The following is an 18,459-nucleotide window of genomic DNA, read 5'->3' as shown; positions in this document are numbered from 1 at the left end:
CAAGGATTGGACAGATATTAGATTAAAAGTGAAATCTGGTATGTATAAAACATTGAAAATAGTAAAATTTGAAGAAAACTGTATTGTTCCAGCATAATGGGCTGTGACAGTGGATTTGTTTGGTAATCTAACAAATATAGGTTTGATTTTATAAAAGGTTGTGAATGAATTTTTATCATGGGTAACATGATCTGTAGCTCCTGTGTCCATTATCCAGGAAAACATACCTTGTNNATCCTNTATGATATCTTTGTGAATTTGACTGACACTGTGTGAGGACTTTTCTGTGCTGTCTAACATTTCAAGAAGTCTTTTCATTTGTTCAGGAGTGAAATTGCTTTGAATGTTGTTAAAATTGTTTGGTTGATTACTCTGTGAGTGTTGGTTGATTTGTGGGTCAGCTGTAGTGGTGCAAGCATTAGTATTTCCCCACTGATTCTGAGCAAAGTTGTTCTGTCCGCTGTTATCACCTTTCTTGTACCATGGAGGATATCCATGTTTAGAATAACACTCCTCAATTGTATGATTCATTTTATGGCAATAGGAGCATTGCTTTCCTTGATTAGGATTTCTTCCTCTGCCCCTTCCTTGTCCACGACCAGAAAAACCACGTCCATAGCCTTTCCAGTTCTGATCATTCTTCCAATTACTCTGTTTGTCAGTGTTGCTGGCAAGCACCTTAATTTCAGTCTGACTAACGTGTCCAGATTCATGTTTTTCTTGCCTCACTTGCTGTATGATGAGGGAGAAGACCCGATTAATGCTAGGTAGAGGCTCCATTAGTAAAATATGTGTTCTAACAGTGTTATAGCAATCATTTAGGCCTTTTAGGAAACATATGACATGTTCCATCTCCCTGTATTTGTGCCCAGCTTTTGAAAGATCACAGCTACAACGAATCTTGCAGCTACAACTAGGAATGGGTCTCAAAAATTCGAGTTCTTCCCACAGTATTTTCAAATCTGTGAAATACTGATTCACAGTTCTCTCCCCTTGCTTGATGGAGTGAATTTCTTGCAACAAGTCTGAAAATTTGAAATGATCTCCCTTTGAGAACCTCTCTTTTAACTCCTCCCACAGTTCTTGAGCATCTTCAACGTAGANAACACTTTCAGCTATGTGAACCGAGAGGGTCTTGATAATCCAAGACAATACCATCATATTATTCCTTTCCCAAGCATCGTAAAGATCATCCTCTCTTTTCGGTTTCTTGATTTCTCCATTTATAAACTTCAGCTTGTTTTTGGATAATAGTGCCCTTCTCATACTCCTACTCCAAGAAGTATAATTTGATTCATCAAGAATTTGTGAAATTAGTGAAATACCTGGGTTTTCTCCCGGATGAAGATAATAGGGGCTGGAAGGATTGTTGGTTTGTTCCGTATTGGCCATGGCAGAGAAAGGGAACGAAGAAAGAACACCCAGAAGCAGAAACAGTCAAGATTGCAGCGGGAAACGTAGCCAGAACAGGTTCACAGCCTGCTCTGATGCCATATTGTGAAATGGCCCAAAGAAAAGAAAAAGGCCCAAAACCTTTCGGGCCTAAGGCAAAGGAAGTAAGACTTCCTCGAGAAGTCTCGAAGCTCAGAGATTGGGTGAGACAGCAGCAACATACGAGACGTGGGTCTTCATCAGCAAGACATCCATGGTGGTCGGCAACGACGGAGACGAGAGATCAGNCAACGGGAAAGAAAAACCAGAAACGAGGAAGAAGAAGCACGGAAGAGGTGAGAGCAAACGTAAAGGTAAAAACTGTCTANNATTATTGAAAACTGAAATGTGTATCTTACAAAGAGATCTCACCGGAAGGCCTTTATATAAGGAACCCGGTGAGGGGATTAAAGGATCCCTAACAAAGAAAACAGAAAACACCTAATGTTACTCTTCGGAGTAACAACCTAAAAGAACAAACATTAATAATTACCTTCTATTTTATTTTTATTTTTCAAAATATTCGTTACTTTAAAATAAAAATGGTTATGCATTTCAGAAGAAGGCCAGTAGAGTATTGCCACTTTTGGAAGATCCATTGGTTTGAAGCTATAATCTATTATACTAAATATTTGAACATTTATTTTTGTTTAAGGGGAGAATTTCTGTTAAGGCTGCGTATGTGAAGTTTAATTGAGTCTACATAGCAAATAACTTGTTAGTGTTTTAGTTAATATTATTATTGTTTCTATAATTTCGATTATATGTTGATAATTGGATTCCTAATTTCTAGCTATTAGCTATCTAAAGGCATTGCTCACAAAATAATAAAGCACATCATCATTAAGTATTAAATATTTAAACAATTACAACTTTAAATTTCCATGTTACTTTCATACCTCGGCAAATTACAATATATACCTGCAACTGATGGTAAGGAATTTAGGTATGAGGTTAAATTCCATTTTTATTTATATATATAAAAGAAAGTTAAGCCTTATATAAATAAAAAAACTTACGAACACATGATTTATATAAATTGAAAATAGTGTCAAGCATGAATTTATGTTTTTATTATTATTATTATTATTATTATGTTTTATTGATAAATTTTCTTTGGAATATAAGTGTGAGTCATGGGATAAAAAAAAGAAGGTAGAGTAGTATATAAAGGTGAAAGATCCATTAACCCATTATCTTAAGATTTGTTGTCTTAAGATTTGTATAGAAAGTGATGTCAATCCCTTGTATAGTTAGATCATATCTAACTAGTGTTTGTGTTTCTCCAGTTAAGTTCTTAACTTCTGCCAACATTTTCTTTCTTCAAATTATCCATCACTACAATCTTATTCTCCACCAGAATATTTGGAATTACTCAAATTTTTGGTTAGTATTAAAATTTTTAGCCTGCTTTTTTGTCCCTTAATTGATGATATTTTTCATTGCGTATAATGATAAGTAGCACAGCAGACAAAGGAAGAATAAGTTCAAAACCCTAAGAGAGGAATTGCAGACATGTATAAATGTTTCCTGAAGAACACGAAAAGAAACCTAGGAAGCAAGCGTGGAAGTTAATTCACAGAAACGAAAGCACATGTCTTGAATTTTTGACGATGTATAAATGAACCATAAGAGAAGAGATAAAACTTACTTTAACAATGGCACAATACGAAGATTTTGAACCATCTTATGAATGGGCTCAAGATGCAGAAAGCGACACGCTCATTCTTGCGCTTAAAGGTTTTCTCTCTAACTTAATTTCATGCATGCTTGCTTCTAATTTTTCCGAAACAAAAATGTTTGAACACTTTTGAATAATGTGCAGGATTCAAAAAGGAAAATTTGAAGGTTCAAATTGGCACAAACCGTAGACTAAAACTGAGAGGTGAAGAAGAGATAAGTGTGAACAAATGGCGTAGAATTAACAAAGAATTCACCATTCCTTCTCATTCTAGCATCAACGGGATCAAAGCCAAGTTAGAAGGTGGTCTTCTATACATAAGAATTCCCAAAAACATAACTGAAGTTACGCCACCAACACAACCTTATTTAAACCAAACATATGCAAGAGAAACCAGAGAAGCAGCAACACCGGAAGAACCACTTGAATCGGTTTCTCAGACAAAGGAAATGAGAAAAATAGAGGAAGATGATAAATTTTTTGATGAAGATAGAGCCAAACCTACCACTTCTAAAGCTAAGGAAATGCATGAAACGGTTAACCAAAAGTTACCTACGACACTTTATGGTTTGGTTGGAGATACTATGAAGAAAAACAAATTACCTAACTTGGTGGTTGCCATCTTCTTGTTCTTCGCCATGGGAATTTATGTCAAAAATGCAATCATCTCAGCTTTTCGAGGATCAACCATCCAAGACCCTTAAATCTTCCTTCGCTGATATATTTTTATTTATATACATAATTAATATGCCACATGATATATATAGTTTATTTGTACTTGTAAGAATCAATTGAATATTTATAATAATAATAATAATAATAATAATTGTTGATGGTGATTATGTTAAATTAAAAGTGTACCTTCATCATGTTTTAAGTAACAATTTTTTTTCATATATATTAAGATTATGTTAAATAATGTTTTTTTTTTCATTTTAATCGTCCAACTCTATAATTAAAGGATATTATTGCATTGAGTACATACGATTTTTTTTTTGATAAAACTTAAAGTTAGTTGAAGATTTGTTAAATATATACATTCAATTGAATGAATAATATACTTTTACTGTTTTAGTAAATAATAAAAAATTATATATCCCTAAAGTCTACTTTATCCAAATGTATATAATTATTGAGATAATATCAAAACGTTTTGTAAATTAAATATGATTTCACTTATTATATGAGAACATTTCCTTTTTAATACAATGAACAACAAAACGAGTTTTAATAAGCCTAAGTCACATTTACATGATGGTTGAATCGTTGAAACAAATAGTAAAAAACAAAACAAAATTACATATTTACTAATGGCAAAATATACTTCATTGTCTTAGTATTATTATCTTTGACAAATAATTTTTCATTTCATTGTTAAAAGCTTTTGGGAAATATTCAAAATTGCAAGAAAATTCAAATTGGTATGAGACATCCAATGATTCCAAGTGTATCAAATTTCCCATGGAGGAAGGAATAAGACCACTGAGTTTGTTACCTTCAAAATTATTGTTTGATAAATCAATTTATGCAAATTTTAGTGCAATTTGGTGAATGTCGAACTGATAGCTTTTGTTGTGACAGTCACGGAAATGTATCATCAATCTTATTAATTCCCAATAGATTCACTTAAATCTATAGATGATAATTCCAAATTCACTAAGGAGGAGAATGTAGTTAACAATTGATTTAAAATTAAGAGACAAATGGTTATTTTGGGAGGACTTTGACGTTGTTGTTTTTGGTCTTTTAATGTAAAAAAAAAAAAAAACACTAATATTATATCGATTAAATTTACATCAAAAGAAAAAAAATGTTGATTAATGTTGAAAATTGTTATTTTCTAGAAATTGTTCAATTTTCTATGTCAATTAAAGTTGAAAATTAATAATTTACAACATTAATTAACGTCAAAAAATAATAATTTACGACTTTAATTAATGTCTTTTTTCTATTATTTTTCAATGTCAATCAATTCTTTTGTTTTTTTAATAAAAAGTGACAACTTTTATAATTTATCAGACCTGAAAAACAAAGCAGCAAATGTAACTTTATTTTGACATTTTATATTGAAGTATACTATATACAAAATCTATAAAGTGAATGGTGTTATAATTTTGAATAAATAATATTAGTATTAACTTGTGATTTTTTATTTTGACAGCTATGATTATTGTTTTTGGTTGCTTTTTTTTTTACCAATTCTTAGAAGCTCTATTTCATGGAAAAAACACTAGGAGTCTTATTTTGGATCTTGTGAAGTATTAAAAACTATTTAGAATATATCAATTTATAGAAAAAATTTATAATCACATAACAAATCCCTTCTAGATTTAAAAAAAAAATGTTGTTTACTATTTCTTGTCAATTTTTTTTTTCCAAAATTTGCAAAAATAGTTCACATATTTAGACTTTGAGTTTTGACATAAAAATTTGTGGGGGCTTCTCATGATATTTTGGTGCTTTGAACAAATTTTCAAGTTATTTAGAATTGTTTTGAATATACTATCAGTTTTATCTTTAGTTTGGATGTGTACAGTGTATAAACAACAAATAAGTTTAACAATATCAATAATACCAACAAATTCAACTAATTTATTGCCCATAAAAAATGAAAATGAAAATGAAAACAAAACAAAACTAACCTTCTTGAATGGGTTCGTCAGACTAAATTGTTGTTGTCGAAAGATAAAGGAGAATACCTATATACCTATGAATGAAATCAATCGGTCAAAACTAAAGAAAATCATACCTAAAGTTGTTATTCAACGTGAATTTGTATAAAATGAGAGAAAGATTAAATGTGTTGGTCACCGAAACCTTCGTCCAAGAAGGATTTGAGCAGAGAGGATTTTGCGTAAAGATAAAGTGAATGAATTTTCAATTTTCATCTAAATTTTTAATGAATTCACTAACATATTAAACCTTTATGTCGTCTGATTAGTTTTCTACCTTCAATCTCGTTGTCAAACCAACCACAATATGAATTAATCTAGTTCCCTTTTTTTGGGGGGTTAAATATGCTTTTAGTTCCTGAAGTTTCACTGATTTTTGGTTTTAATCCCTACATCAAACATTGATGGCATTTCATCCTTTTAGTATGGAAACATGTATTTTTAGTCCCTAAAAATAGACGACGTCAATTTTTGTGATGTGGCTAACGGCCTTGCCACGTATTCTTCCACCTTCATTGACCATTGCCTTCCACGTTGGTGTTTTTTTCTTCCTATTGTTTTTTTGTATTCTCTAAAAAAAATTTTAGCCCCTTTCTCCTTCCCGCGAGAGGAAGAGGCATTCACCCTCTGCAGTGCGACAGGAAAATAGTGAATCCAAAACAAAAGCCAAGCTCGTCATGATAGTAACCTCTTGCCCCGAATCCGAAACTCATCACCACTTTGCTTTTTGTATACGCCTACAGTGGAAGCTGCAGTGGTCGAAGAGAAGATCCCTAGGGTTTTCATTGAGTTTTTTAATCACATCACAATGAGATAGAGAGAAAAGTGTTCAAATGGAATAGAATAGATACTCCGCAATCATCAATCATCAATCATCAATCCAACCTTGCCAATTAACCGCACTGTGTTTTTGTTTGTTTGGGTCAAAGCTCGTTAGATAATAGAAGAAGGCATTGCAAAAAAGAAAGGAAAAGAAGACAAAAGAAAAGGAGCAGAGAAAAAAAAATAGGAAAATCCAAAAACTGGAGTTTGTTTTAAGAAAGAAAAATAGAGAATCAGATCCCATTCAACCAAACTCCTCTGGAGTTTGTTTTGGGTCAATGGCTATTTCATTGTTGATGGCTCGCGGTGGCTGTGACTTTGGGCATTGGCGGCGTCGTGGCTTGAGTCTCGGACAGTTGGGCTCACTCCAGATGGAGATCGACGGCAGAGGGAGAAAGCTTCTCCGATCCGAGACACTGAGACTGGCAGAGAGTACGTCGCGAGGCCGGTCGGATGGCGCGGTGGGTGTCGGAGGGGAACGGTGGCAGGTGGCATTCCAAGGAGGCAAACCCCAGCCTTAGGATAGTTTGAGGAGAAAGAGACCTTGGGTCTCTGTTTGTCTCGAGGCAGAGGAAAATGTTGAGATGGTTTGGAAATTGGGAGACCCCTAAGGGCACAATGAAGACGTGGCATGTGCACAGTAAAGACGTGGCACGACCGTTAGCCACATCACAAAAAAAATTGACGTCGTTTATTTTTAGGGATTAAAAATACATGTTTCCATACTAAGAGGATGAAATGCCATCAGTGTTTGATGCAGGGACTAAAACCAAAAATCAGTGAAACTTCAGGTACTAAAAACATATTTAACCTTCTTTTTTTTTTACACTAGTCGATTCATCAAATGGACATTAACAACACATTTCTCCATGACGATCTTCACGAAACGGTCATTATGAAACAACCACCTAACTTTTCATCTGATCCTACGAAAGTTTGTCATTTTCACATATGGACTTAAACAAACACCTTTTGCCTAGTATCATAAGCTTAGTTCAACACTGCTTCATCTTGACTTTGTTTAAGTGATAATCCTTCTCTTTTCGTTCAACAATCTTCACATTCTACACTTGATGTGCTCATATACATTGATGACATTCTCGTTCCAGGATCATCTAAACATGTCATCACCAATATCGTCTCCACTTTGGATAACACCTTTGCTCTTAAAGATATTTGTCATCTTCATTATTTTCTTTGTATATTTTTATTTTGCGTAAAGATAAAGTGGATGAATTTTCAATTTTCATCTAAATTTTTAATGAATTCACTAACATATTGAACCTTTATGTCATCTGGTTACTTTTCTACCTTCAGTCCCGTTGTCAAACCAACCACAGTATGAATTAATCTCGCTTACTTTTTTTTTACACTAGTCAATTCATCAAATGGACATTAACAACGCATTTTTCCATGACGATCTTCACGAAACGGTCTTTATGAAACAACCACCTGACTTTTCGTCTGATCCTACGAAAGTTTGTCATTTTCACATATGGACTTAAACAAACACCTTTTGCCTAGTATCATAAGCTTAGGTCAACACTGCTTCATCTTGACTTTGTTTCAGTGATAATCCTTCTCTTTTCGTTCAACATTCTTCATATTCTACACTTGATGTGCTCATATACATTGATGACATTCTCATTTCAGGATCATCTAAACATGTCATCACCAATATCATCTCCACTTTGAATAACACCTTTACTCTTAAATATCTTTGTCATCTTCACTATTTTCTTGGTATATTTTTATTTTGTTAGTTATATAATAAAATTAGTTTCTTAAATTATTTTCATTTTAAATTTTAATATTTTTATATCAGACAAATATTTATTCTATATTTTATTTTAACTCAAATAATACTTCTTTATTTATATTATATTTATTAAATAAATTTAAATTTTATTTACGAAAAATAATAAGTATTTAGTACTACTATATTATTAATCTATATTTTTTTATAAAATTAAAATTAATTAATTTAAATAGAATCCAATAATTTCGTTAGAATTGGTTTAAAACCAATTCCATAAATATTTAATAAAAAATTTAATTTTAATATAAGTACCGATAAAACATTAATACAAATAATAAATTTTTTCTACTTTAAAAAAACAACATTATTTCATTTTTATAGAAAATGAGACTGAATGAAAGGAAAAAAAACATATATAGAAACGAAACTAAATACAAGACAATGATATATTAATTAAAAGATAATAATTTTGCAAAATAATGTAGACATGTTTCCTTGTTTAAGTAAATACAAATGTATCATCACCATCTAACAACATTAATACTAAAACGGGTCACATTAATTCTTTCTAATAAACAGAGGAACCGCATTAAATAAAAAAAGTTTTAAGAAAATCAAATACTATAAATATTGAGACTGAAAACATTATTAAGCATATACTCAAATTTGATTATAACATGAATTTTTATAAGTTGGTTAAAAGAGAATTGGATTTATCTCGAATTTAATAATCCACAACAATTTCTTTATCTTTTTTCATTATATCTTCACACTATATAGTCTAACCAACCTCTACACTAAGTTTTTGTGAAAAATGCTTTAAAAAAAAAGTTTTAAAAATATAAACCCCCAGTTTATTAAATCATCTACCAAATTCTTACCTATTGCACTAACTAATACATAACTTCGGTATTTAACTTTAGTTTTATTACAAATTTGTTCTCTTTTTTTAATGGTAGTGTTTTAGGACATTAAGATAAGATTAATGTACTGAGATTATTATATTTAAATAATTATAATTTTAAGAAATAATTTAATCCATTTTACGTATCTTATACATGAAAATAAAGCTGTCTTCAACAATATTAGATTGTACTAATCTTTAAACCATCATATTAATTGATAATTTACAAATTACAATTACACAAATGACAATTTTTATACATTACAATAAAACTAGAATTGATCATTATCTTTATCTGGTATTAATTCTCAATTTCTCCGGCGACAAATATAAAACTTGACTATTAGATTTCAGCTTGATTAGAGCATTTTTCTTTCCAACAAATCATATCATGCTATAGTTTTGAATTTGAACAAGTTGATTAACACTATTATTTTTGTACTTCGCAAGAGTATAATCTAGTTTTAGTAAAAGTTCAATTGTCTTCCGTAGCAAAATCCTCAAGAATAATACATTGTAACATTGTAACACAGTTAAAACAAAACCTCCATGATTCATTGATGAAAGGGAGGAGGCATACTTCAGTAAATTATTTCGCATACTTCACTAATAAAATATAATATAATGTATAATAAACTTTTCAGTAGAAGAAATATCATATTTCATAGTAGATAAAGGATTAGTTTTGAAGTAAAATGAAAAAAGTTTCATTCCAAACTCAAATGCAACCCAAGGTACTAGGACAAAATTAACTCAGCAGATTCAGCAGGGTTTAGAAAAGTACATAATTCATCACAGTGCACACAACTTAATTAAGCCTAAGAGCCTGAGCATGATGTCGGATGTGATCATCTACGAATGTGGCTATAAAATAGTAACCATGGTCATAACCAGGATGGAAACGTAACAGTAGCGGAACATTGGCTTTTCTGCAAGCCTCTTCAAAGTTGTGAGGCAGCAGTTGATGAGGAAAAAATTGGTCATCCTCGCCCTGAAAAGTGGATTAACAGTAACAAATATAAAACCAGCAAAAACTCAATAAGGTACATGCTTATATAAAGTGAAATCATGTCCTAAGACAGATAGCACAATATCTGGCAGACCGTATTGATTTACTCGTATTCATGATAAAACCGGATTTTTTTTAAAACATAAAAAATCTAGTACATTATAATAAAACTGTACAGGACAGGAAGTAAAAATTTTACCACTCTTTAAATCAATCATTCACAAGTATTTTCAAAATAATAAACAAAAACCAAAATCTTTTACCTGATCAATCAAAATGGAGGAAGATACATTGGGAAACTTTGTTACCAAACAAGTGGCGTCATACTCCTGCATTTTTCAACTTCTTATTATAATGAAATATAAAGTCTTGTTTAAAGTCAAAATGCAGTTTCCTCATCAAATTTACCTCCCACTCAGATTTATTGTCACCGAGATAATTTGGAAATGCCTTCTGTCCCCAAGGACAATTTATGGGATTTGTAATTGGAGCAAAGGCAGAAACTGACTGAAAGAAGCATGTTATGCAAACCAAAATAAGAATCTAATTAAGTAGATAAAAGTTATTTATCATGACAAAATATGGTCCATATATCTTATCTTACAAAATTATGTTCTACAAATTTCATAAGGTCAGCCAAAGGATTAAATAATTGGTTTGGTTCTAATTTACAAAGGACATAAAATGCTATGCAGATTGCATCAAGTTTACCTTAACATGTTTTTGGAACAATAAACTATAAATGGGTGTCTAACTTCTCAATAGCTGCTATCAACTTCTCCTGAATACATTCGTTTCTAATCTTATCCATTCTGTCCCACCATTTTCCCCTCAACACTCTCTTTTCCACTGAATATTTTTCTCTTATTAGTACTGTACTGTTCTGCAACATTCACCACTATAGAGCATTTCAAGACTTAAAAGTATCCGGTACAGTTTTCCTCTCATAGGCATACGCAAACACAAGATATGGTTGAATATTGTTTAGTTCATCCACTGAACTAGAATATTGTGTGTTGCATCTCCATCACCTCATAAGATGGATGCACAAGACTGCTAACAATGCAATTGGTGATATAATCCCTAATTTTAGCTTCAAAACATGGTTAACTGGTATTTTTCTAAGTTTGCATAGCACACACTCCTTGACACATCAACTAGGACTCCATCATCTCTAAGAAGCATCATTAGTATTATGCACTTAATGGTGCCCATAAAGCTATACTAAGGTAAGAAAATATGGTCACGATGTCAGATGTTGGTGCAAACCTACAGGAAATCCTTTTGTTGACTCTCACCTCTAACTTAGAAGCTTCAAAACTATTAAAACTCCTAAAGAAATGTCCTAACATTCAGTATTCAATATCGATGCAGAGAAGATATATTGGTTTCGTTTAACTATAAAACAGGGCTCTCATATCTTGAAGGTCACAAGTTTTATTGAGTGATTGCCATGTTGTTATCAGTATTCATTTTCAGCTGTTCTGATAAAGATCAATCAATAAACATTAAGCTCGCTGCACTCATTACCTATTCATTCCAAACTTGCATAGCTAAAACATATGAAAAAGGAACGTTCTAATTGGACCTTAAATGAAACAAAAGAAGATTATCATTAGATTTTGGTACCAAATATCCAATAAGGAAAGCATGAACCTGGTGATCATCGTCCACTGGTCAGACATTTTTTCCAACAGTTAAATAGGAAAAGTTCAACATAAAAGATAAACGTTATACACATCACATCTAAAGTACCACATATCCTGAAAAATATATTAAGCCACTAACCTCGATGCAAAGTGAACCCAAGAAATAAAAATTCATCACTAGTATAAAAAATTCCAATAGGAAATTAACTAAAAAAACCTGTAAAATGTATTTGCAGACAAATAAAATAATAGTAATACCTGTACAATGTGCATGTAGCATATAAATTTATTAACGTGCCATATCATAGTTAGGGAAGGTAACTATTAAAAAATCATATGTTGTTTAACAGTAAAACTATCCATTATATTCAAGAAATTCAAATATTTTCAAACGAGCTCTTTAACTTTAAGTTTTCAGTTGCATAATCATCAAAACCTTATACTTATCCTGATTNTTCAGGTAGATAGTCAGAGCACCATGCCCACCCATAGAATGACCAAATATAGAAGCCTTTGATGTTTCGAGCTGTGGAAAATTATCACTGAGAAGCTTTGGCAATTCCTTGACAACATAGTCGTACATGCGCCAATTTTTCCATTTCTCTTGTGTGGCATTGAGATAAAATCCAGCACCTGTTCCAGAATGTACATGGAATTAAAATATCTTCTGCATATTAAAACGTATACAAATTGCAAATTAACTCTTTAGCTATAGCCCATAACAATTAAAATTATCACGCACAACAATCACGTCTTCTGAACAAAATGAGCTTTTTTCCTATCAAAATAAGGAGAAGGCAGTAGATATTTTAAAAGAACTTTTAATCTGTTTTCTTATTACACTTCAGATTTTCTATACATCATGTTAAGATGCTCAGGTAACATCTACTCTGTATATCAGTACCTTCATTTTCCCCTCCATGTCCAAACAGAATTAGATGAAGTTTTAGGTTTAGTAGTGCACTGCCATAACAAGCTTCATCATCCATTGACATGTAACCGTGATGCTATGGTCTAAGTACAGAAGTTAGGTGCGGGATCTTAAAAAAATTCAACCTTTTTTGTCTTTATGCAAAATATGCATGTCAGGCTATAAATTTCCATCCTCTTTTATTTTCCTTGGCCCATTACAACTGGGCAGCCATTTGAGCAGTTCTAAGTTCTAACACTTTTTTATCCAGCTTAGCATTGTTTTTCTTTGAGTTATGGGGAATGGCAATGCCAACAGCCAGCCAAAGAACCATCTCAACCTTTGCAGTCCAAACAGACAATTCAGTTAAGTAGTAGTACAATTCAATTTTAACATAACATTAGTTATTTGTTTCATGTTTGTGGTTTTCTACCCATAGCAAGTTTAAAGCATAACAAACTCTGCCTTGAGTGAGTGTAAGAATTTGGTTAAATCATGACAGTTTGCCTTGGACTATTACTAGAGACATCTAATCAGTATTTATTAATATTTCAGTTGGCTTCGGACAAGTACTAGTGATATCTAATCAGAATGTATTAATATGTCAGTTGGCTTTGGACACGTACTATATTGTCCCTTACTCAAATTTTGTGAATGAAGGTTTATAATTTACATCATAAGTTAGATATCTAATCTCAAAATAGACATGAAGATTACTACTCAGAAAAAAAAAAAAAAAAACAAGGAGAAAAACGAAGCAATCATAATTTTACAATGCGAATGACAGTCAGTTCAATTACAAAAATGGAATAGCCTCAGAGAATAATAAAACGCTTTTACTCCCCTTAATTGACAAGCCTCATAAATGATAAACCCTTATTAGGTTGAGTATTTCTTGATATCTTTGCCACTACCATGCTGTTGAAGAAACTATAGTGGCAAAGTTCCTTTTATTTTCAAATATAAATTCCTTATGCAATATAGAATTGGGTAATTAAGAGTATAGATTTACAATATATTCATCCAAGTGTAGAACACAAGATTGGATAATATAAAATGAAAGCTCAGTCAGCAAGTCACATGCTATGGTCGAAGGAGATAAAACATTACATCCATGGTACCATGCATGCAATGGCATTGAAGGATGACAAAAACAACACTCGTTTTCAATAGCACTTCAATATGCATAATATATTCACTACCAAGTGTACAGCACATTATTGGGTCATACAAAATGAAAGTTTATCAACTTAGCCGCAAACAACAGAGGTAGAAGAAAACTGAACATCCATTATAAGTCTAGTACCATACCAAAATTGCAATTTCAAGAAATTCAACATTCTCATATGACAAACAAACAAGCAACAAAACTTCCTTCAAAAATAAAAACAATCAACATGACTAAAACTAAGGCGAAATGTGAAGCTGGTCAAAGCTTGAGTCTGATAATTTTCAAACAGGCCCATCCCCATCCCCAAGTCAAACCAAGAAAGGCCCACGGTTAAGGTCCAGCTCTATTCAAAATTCAAAGCCCGAATGTAATGGTCTCACACGGCTTACCTACTCCAAAATCCCAGCTGTCAGCTTCTCCTTCCACATTCAAGCCTCCTGCATCATCAAGTTAAAACTGAGAACATATAAAAGCTTAATAACAAAAGGAAAAGTAGAAACTCCATAACCAATTAATTGTAGTAGATAAAAACATATCCCTGTAGTATGTAACTATTCGCATTCCAGCCCTCTTAAACTTTTCTCTCTGTATTGGTCTCTAAATTTTCTTTTTCATGTCGGTATTCTCTTCCAAGTGACCACATGGACTAAAATAAAAATCTACCCACAATAGCCTATATCAAAAGTTTACCATTTTATAAAGCTCAAATAAACAACTTCAGAGAGTAAAATGCAAAAAATAAAATTACGAAATATCAAAACACAAATAATTTCAGAAAGTATACATGATGCTTCTAACCATGGACAAAAATAAACATCTTCTCATAAAACTTATCAAAAAGTGTACAATTTTATAGAGCTAAAAAGTATCATTCGAGACTAAAATGAAAAATAAAAGTGTACCAAAAACACCAAAATAATTTCAGAATGAAAAAAACGAAAACATCTATTACTTTAACAGACATGCAATCAGGAAAAAAAAAACATTTATATGAATTTTAAGTAATTACTATAAAAATAAACATACGTATTATACTTGAAGGAAAGTATAAAAATACCTCCCACTGTCCATGCTTTACTAATTCAATATGACATTCTCAACAAAAAATTATCCAAGCCCCTTCAATCAGGTTTCGCAGCTTTATTTAGGGAATTCGTGGAAAAAATTAAAAAAGTAATTTACTTGGGGAAGTGTCGGGAGTAACCAAGGCAATGCCCTCAGCAGCAGCTGCGCGTTGAGCACCAGACTTGAATATGAAGTTTTCATCGGTGCATGTGAGGCCAGCGAGAAAATACAGAACCTTTTGATTGACAGCATAACAACAGGATGAAATGAAGAAAGTGCGAGAGGTTGAATTGGAATGAGAAAGGGAAAAATTGAGAGAAACTCACTGGGAATTTGTGAGAGGGAGAAGGAGAAGGAGGGAAGTAGATGTGGAAATTCATGGAGCAGCCTAGTGTGGGACTGAAATGTTTGAACCTCTTGTTGTAGCCTCCGAACATCTTCCCGCTGCTGATCTCGCTCGGCTTCGTCTCCATCGCTCGATTCTGATTACTGCACTCACACAGAGGAAGCTGGGTTTGGGTGGTGAGGAAATATCTCTCATTACATTGAGCTTTTATAGGCCTAATTTCCAATGTAGTTCATGGCCACCTTTCATGAGACCATAATTGGGTAACACATAGGCCCAAACTAAAAAAAAAATTAAAAAAAAAGCTTGATCTATATTTAAGATTGCATTGTAATTTTTAAGTTTAGATATGAGCTAATAATACATTTAAATATATATATATATATATATATATATATATATATATATATATATATATATATATATATATATATATATATATATATATATATATATATATATATATATAATTGAAAAGTGTACAAAAGATTGCTAGCGATGAAAAATAACAAAAGGTGTTAGAGAAGGTCTATAGACATAGTAACAATAACAAACAAACTATAAAATTGTAGCAATTAATAATAGCATATCTAAAAAATACATCAATTAAAGCTATAAAAGTAATATACAACAATAAACCTTGGCCAAATGTATCAAGACACTCCACAATGTAAGTCTATAAAAATATATCCAAAATATGATTACTAATGTATGTGTTAATACATTTTTCTTCTTCTGATTTTGCTAAAAAGGAAGTATCGCCGTGAAAAACTCATGTGTAATTAAAAATGAAAAAATGTATAAATGTTGACCTTATACGTTCTCCATATCTAGTTTGTTTTGATAAATAACTTCATTTCTTCAACTTCTTTTTTTATATGTAATTCATTATAAAAAATGAACAACAAAATTAATTGAATATATTTTGTATTGGTAGAAATTATAAAATTAATACATCCACTCTAAAATATCCATATTGATTACGTGTATATATATAAATATAAATAACACTCAATGACATCCATTCATATTTGCCTGTTTTTAATTATTAAAACATCTCTAATTTAAGTAATAAGATTTTTTTTTATCATTTTATTTTTTTAAGAGTCTTTTTTAATCATAGTTTTTCAATTTCTTTCTTAATTGTTTGACATATACAAGGTTATCATATTTTGAAAGTACATTTTCTCATCATAATTTAACTAAACATTTGTTTTTTTTTCTCTTATCATTTATATTTTTTAATACTTTTATTTATTATTGTGTAAGAATGTTGGATTCATAATTTTCATTATTCAATTGCATAAACCCTAAATATATTAGGTAACATAAGAATGTATATGTTCTCTTTTATTTTTTATTCTTAGTTTTTTCACTTTTGGTTTTCTCTCTTCCAATTATTCAATTTATTTAAAATCCACCATGTTTACTAACATCTCAAAAGCTTTCCTTCAAAAGGAAAACAAGTTAAGGTTATTATATTTGCTAGTAGTAAATGATCATCAAGTGATTGTAGATGATGTGATAAAAGATTGTCTCGTGAACAAAAATGAAAAAAACTTTAGAGAAAACATTTGTGATTCAAAAGTTTCAGGTGGTACAAATTTGAGGATTAATTCTTTAAAAAAAAGGATATGGTAGAAAACTATCTCTTGAACATATGAAAAGAACTTGAGGAAAAACATTTAGAATTCAAAAGATCTATGACAATGTCAAATATCAAAATAGTTCAACTTGAATCTTATAATGTTTCATGAATGAGGAAACTTAAAGAACATGAATATCATAAGCACAATTAAAAACTAATTTAGAAAATTAAATCAATTATAAATCTTTAATGTGTGTATTAAGATAAGGATTGTTTCATTATGTGAATCTATCATGAATTCCATTATCCCTTCATGCTCGTGTAGAAGGAAATGATTAGTTTGTGAGAGTGACAAAAGATCCTATCGTAAGGAGGACCAAAGGTTCTTATGACTCTAACATGAAATAATCTTATGAGAGGTAGCTCGATAAAATAATGTATTATCACCACAAGTGTATGGCTCAAGTCCAACTCAAGTATACACATCCAGATAAATTGAGATTAGAAAAGTTCGAATTCATGTATGAATATGTGAAAGTTGTCTAATAAAATTTAACATGTTATTATGTGCTTTGGTACTATATATATTTTCAACTAGCTTATCTTGTGTATATCTAGATGATTTAATAGTTTATGAAAACTCTTTTACATATTAACTTATTCTATTATCTCTTTTAATATTTTTGTGTGTTTGATTTTTCTTTTGGTGTGAGTAGATGATGGATATATATACATATATATATACATACATATATATATATATATATATATATATATATATATATATATATATATATATATATATATATATATATGATAGAGAAGAAGATGATATTGCACAATATTACTTTTTATTATTTAGTAGTTTTCTTTAATTATTTTAAATATATTTTATTATAATCATATTAATACCGTATATTTATATATTTATATGGTAAGATAATCTACTTTGTTTATTAATTTTATAATATTTTATTTTGTCTGTTGCTCTTAAATTGGAAGATTACATTAATAGACTTTTTTTTTAATATCTTTTATCACACTTGACATGATACATTCCAATTGAAAAATAAAAGTAATATTTTTAAGTTGAAAAATTAATTTAGCAAATTTATAAAGTAAATAATATTATGAATACATATTTAAAAGTAATAATAACACAAATATATATATATATATATATATATATATATATATATAAATATAAAAATGAAAAAGTTGGAAAACGAAATTACTAAGAGCTAACAAATAGATGTAAGAAAAACTTAATTATTGTATACTCACATAAAATAAAATATTACATTTTACATTTATATTTATTACAGTTATCATTGTTTGTCTCATCGTAATTTGGCCGAATTTGGTCATGCCTTCTTACTTAGCACATGATTTCAAGAAACTAAGAAATTGTTTTATGCTTAGTTGGTAAGAAAAAATTCTTACTGAGCGCCA

The 18,459-nt window shown here is 30.7% G+C and overlaps 2 protein-coding genes across 2 annotated transcripts; one reads left to right on the top strand and one right to left on the bottom strand.

Moving 5' to 3' along the window:
* Positions 1 to 3,073: 3,073 nt before the first annotated feature.
* Positions 3,074 to 3,896, top strand: LOC106770097 (inactive protein RESTRICTED TEV MOVEMENT 2). The gene is made up of 2 exons (XM_014655922.2): positions 3,074 to 3,171; positions 3,257 to 3,896. Exons 1-2 carry the CDS (start codon positions 3,090 to 3,092, stop codon positions 3,814 to 3,816), a joined length of 642 nt encoding a protein of 213 aa, XP_014511408.1. The 5' UTR covers positions 3,074 to 3,089; the 3' UTR covers positions 3,817 to 3,896.
* A 6,052-nt stretch (positions 3,897 to 9,948) lies between these two features.
* On the bottom strand, positions 9,949 to 15,618 carry LOC106772648 (S-formylglutathione hydrolase). The gene is made up of 7 exons (XM_014659184.2): positions 15,400 to 15,618; positions 15,191 to 15,308; positions 14,398 to 14,445; positions 12,364 to 12,560; positions 10,687 to 10,785; positions 10,542 to 10,607; positions 9,949 to 10,260 (listed from the first exon to the last, which is right to left on the bottom strand). The coding sequence occupies exons 1-7, from the start codon at positions 15,544 to 15,546 to the stop codon at positions 10,078 to 10,080; spliced, it is 858 nt and encodes a 285-aa protein (XP_014514670.1). The 5' UTR covers positions 15,547 to 15,618; the 3' UTR covers positions 9,949 to 10,077.
* Between the last annotated feature and the right edge of the window lie 2,841 nt (positions 15,619 to 18,459).

Source organism: Vigna radiata, chromosome 8 (assembly GCF_000741045.1).
Source record: "Vigna radiata var. radiata cultivar VC1973A chromosome 8, Vradiata_ver6, whole genome shotgun sequence".
NCBI classification, from domain to species: domain Eukaryota; kingdom Viridiplantae; phylum Streptophyta; class Magnoliopsida; order Fabales; family Fabaceae; genus Vigna; species Vigna radiata.
Note: the sequence above shows the minus strand (reverse complement) of the source record. Positions and strands in the feature narration are given on the sequence as shown.

Bases quoted from the DNA above. Each gene is read 5' to 3' on its own strand.
- LOC106770097 (XM_014655922.2), top strand. From the start codon at position 3,090: ATGGCACAATACGAAGATTTTGAACCATCTTATGAATGGGCTCAAGAT. The intron at 3,172-3,256 runs GTTTTCTCTCTA...AATAATGTGCAG, and splicing joins GCTCATTCTTGCGCTTAAAG to GATTCAAAAAGGAAAATTTG.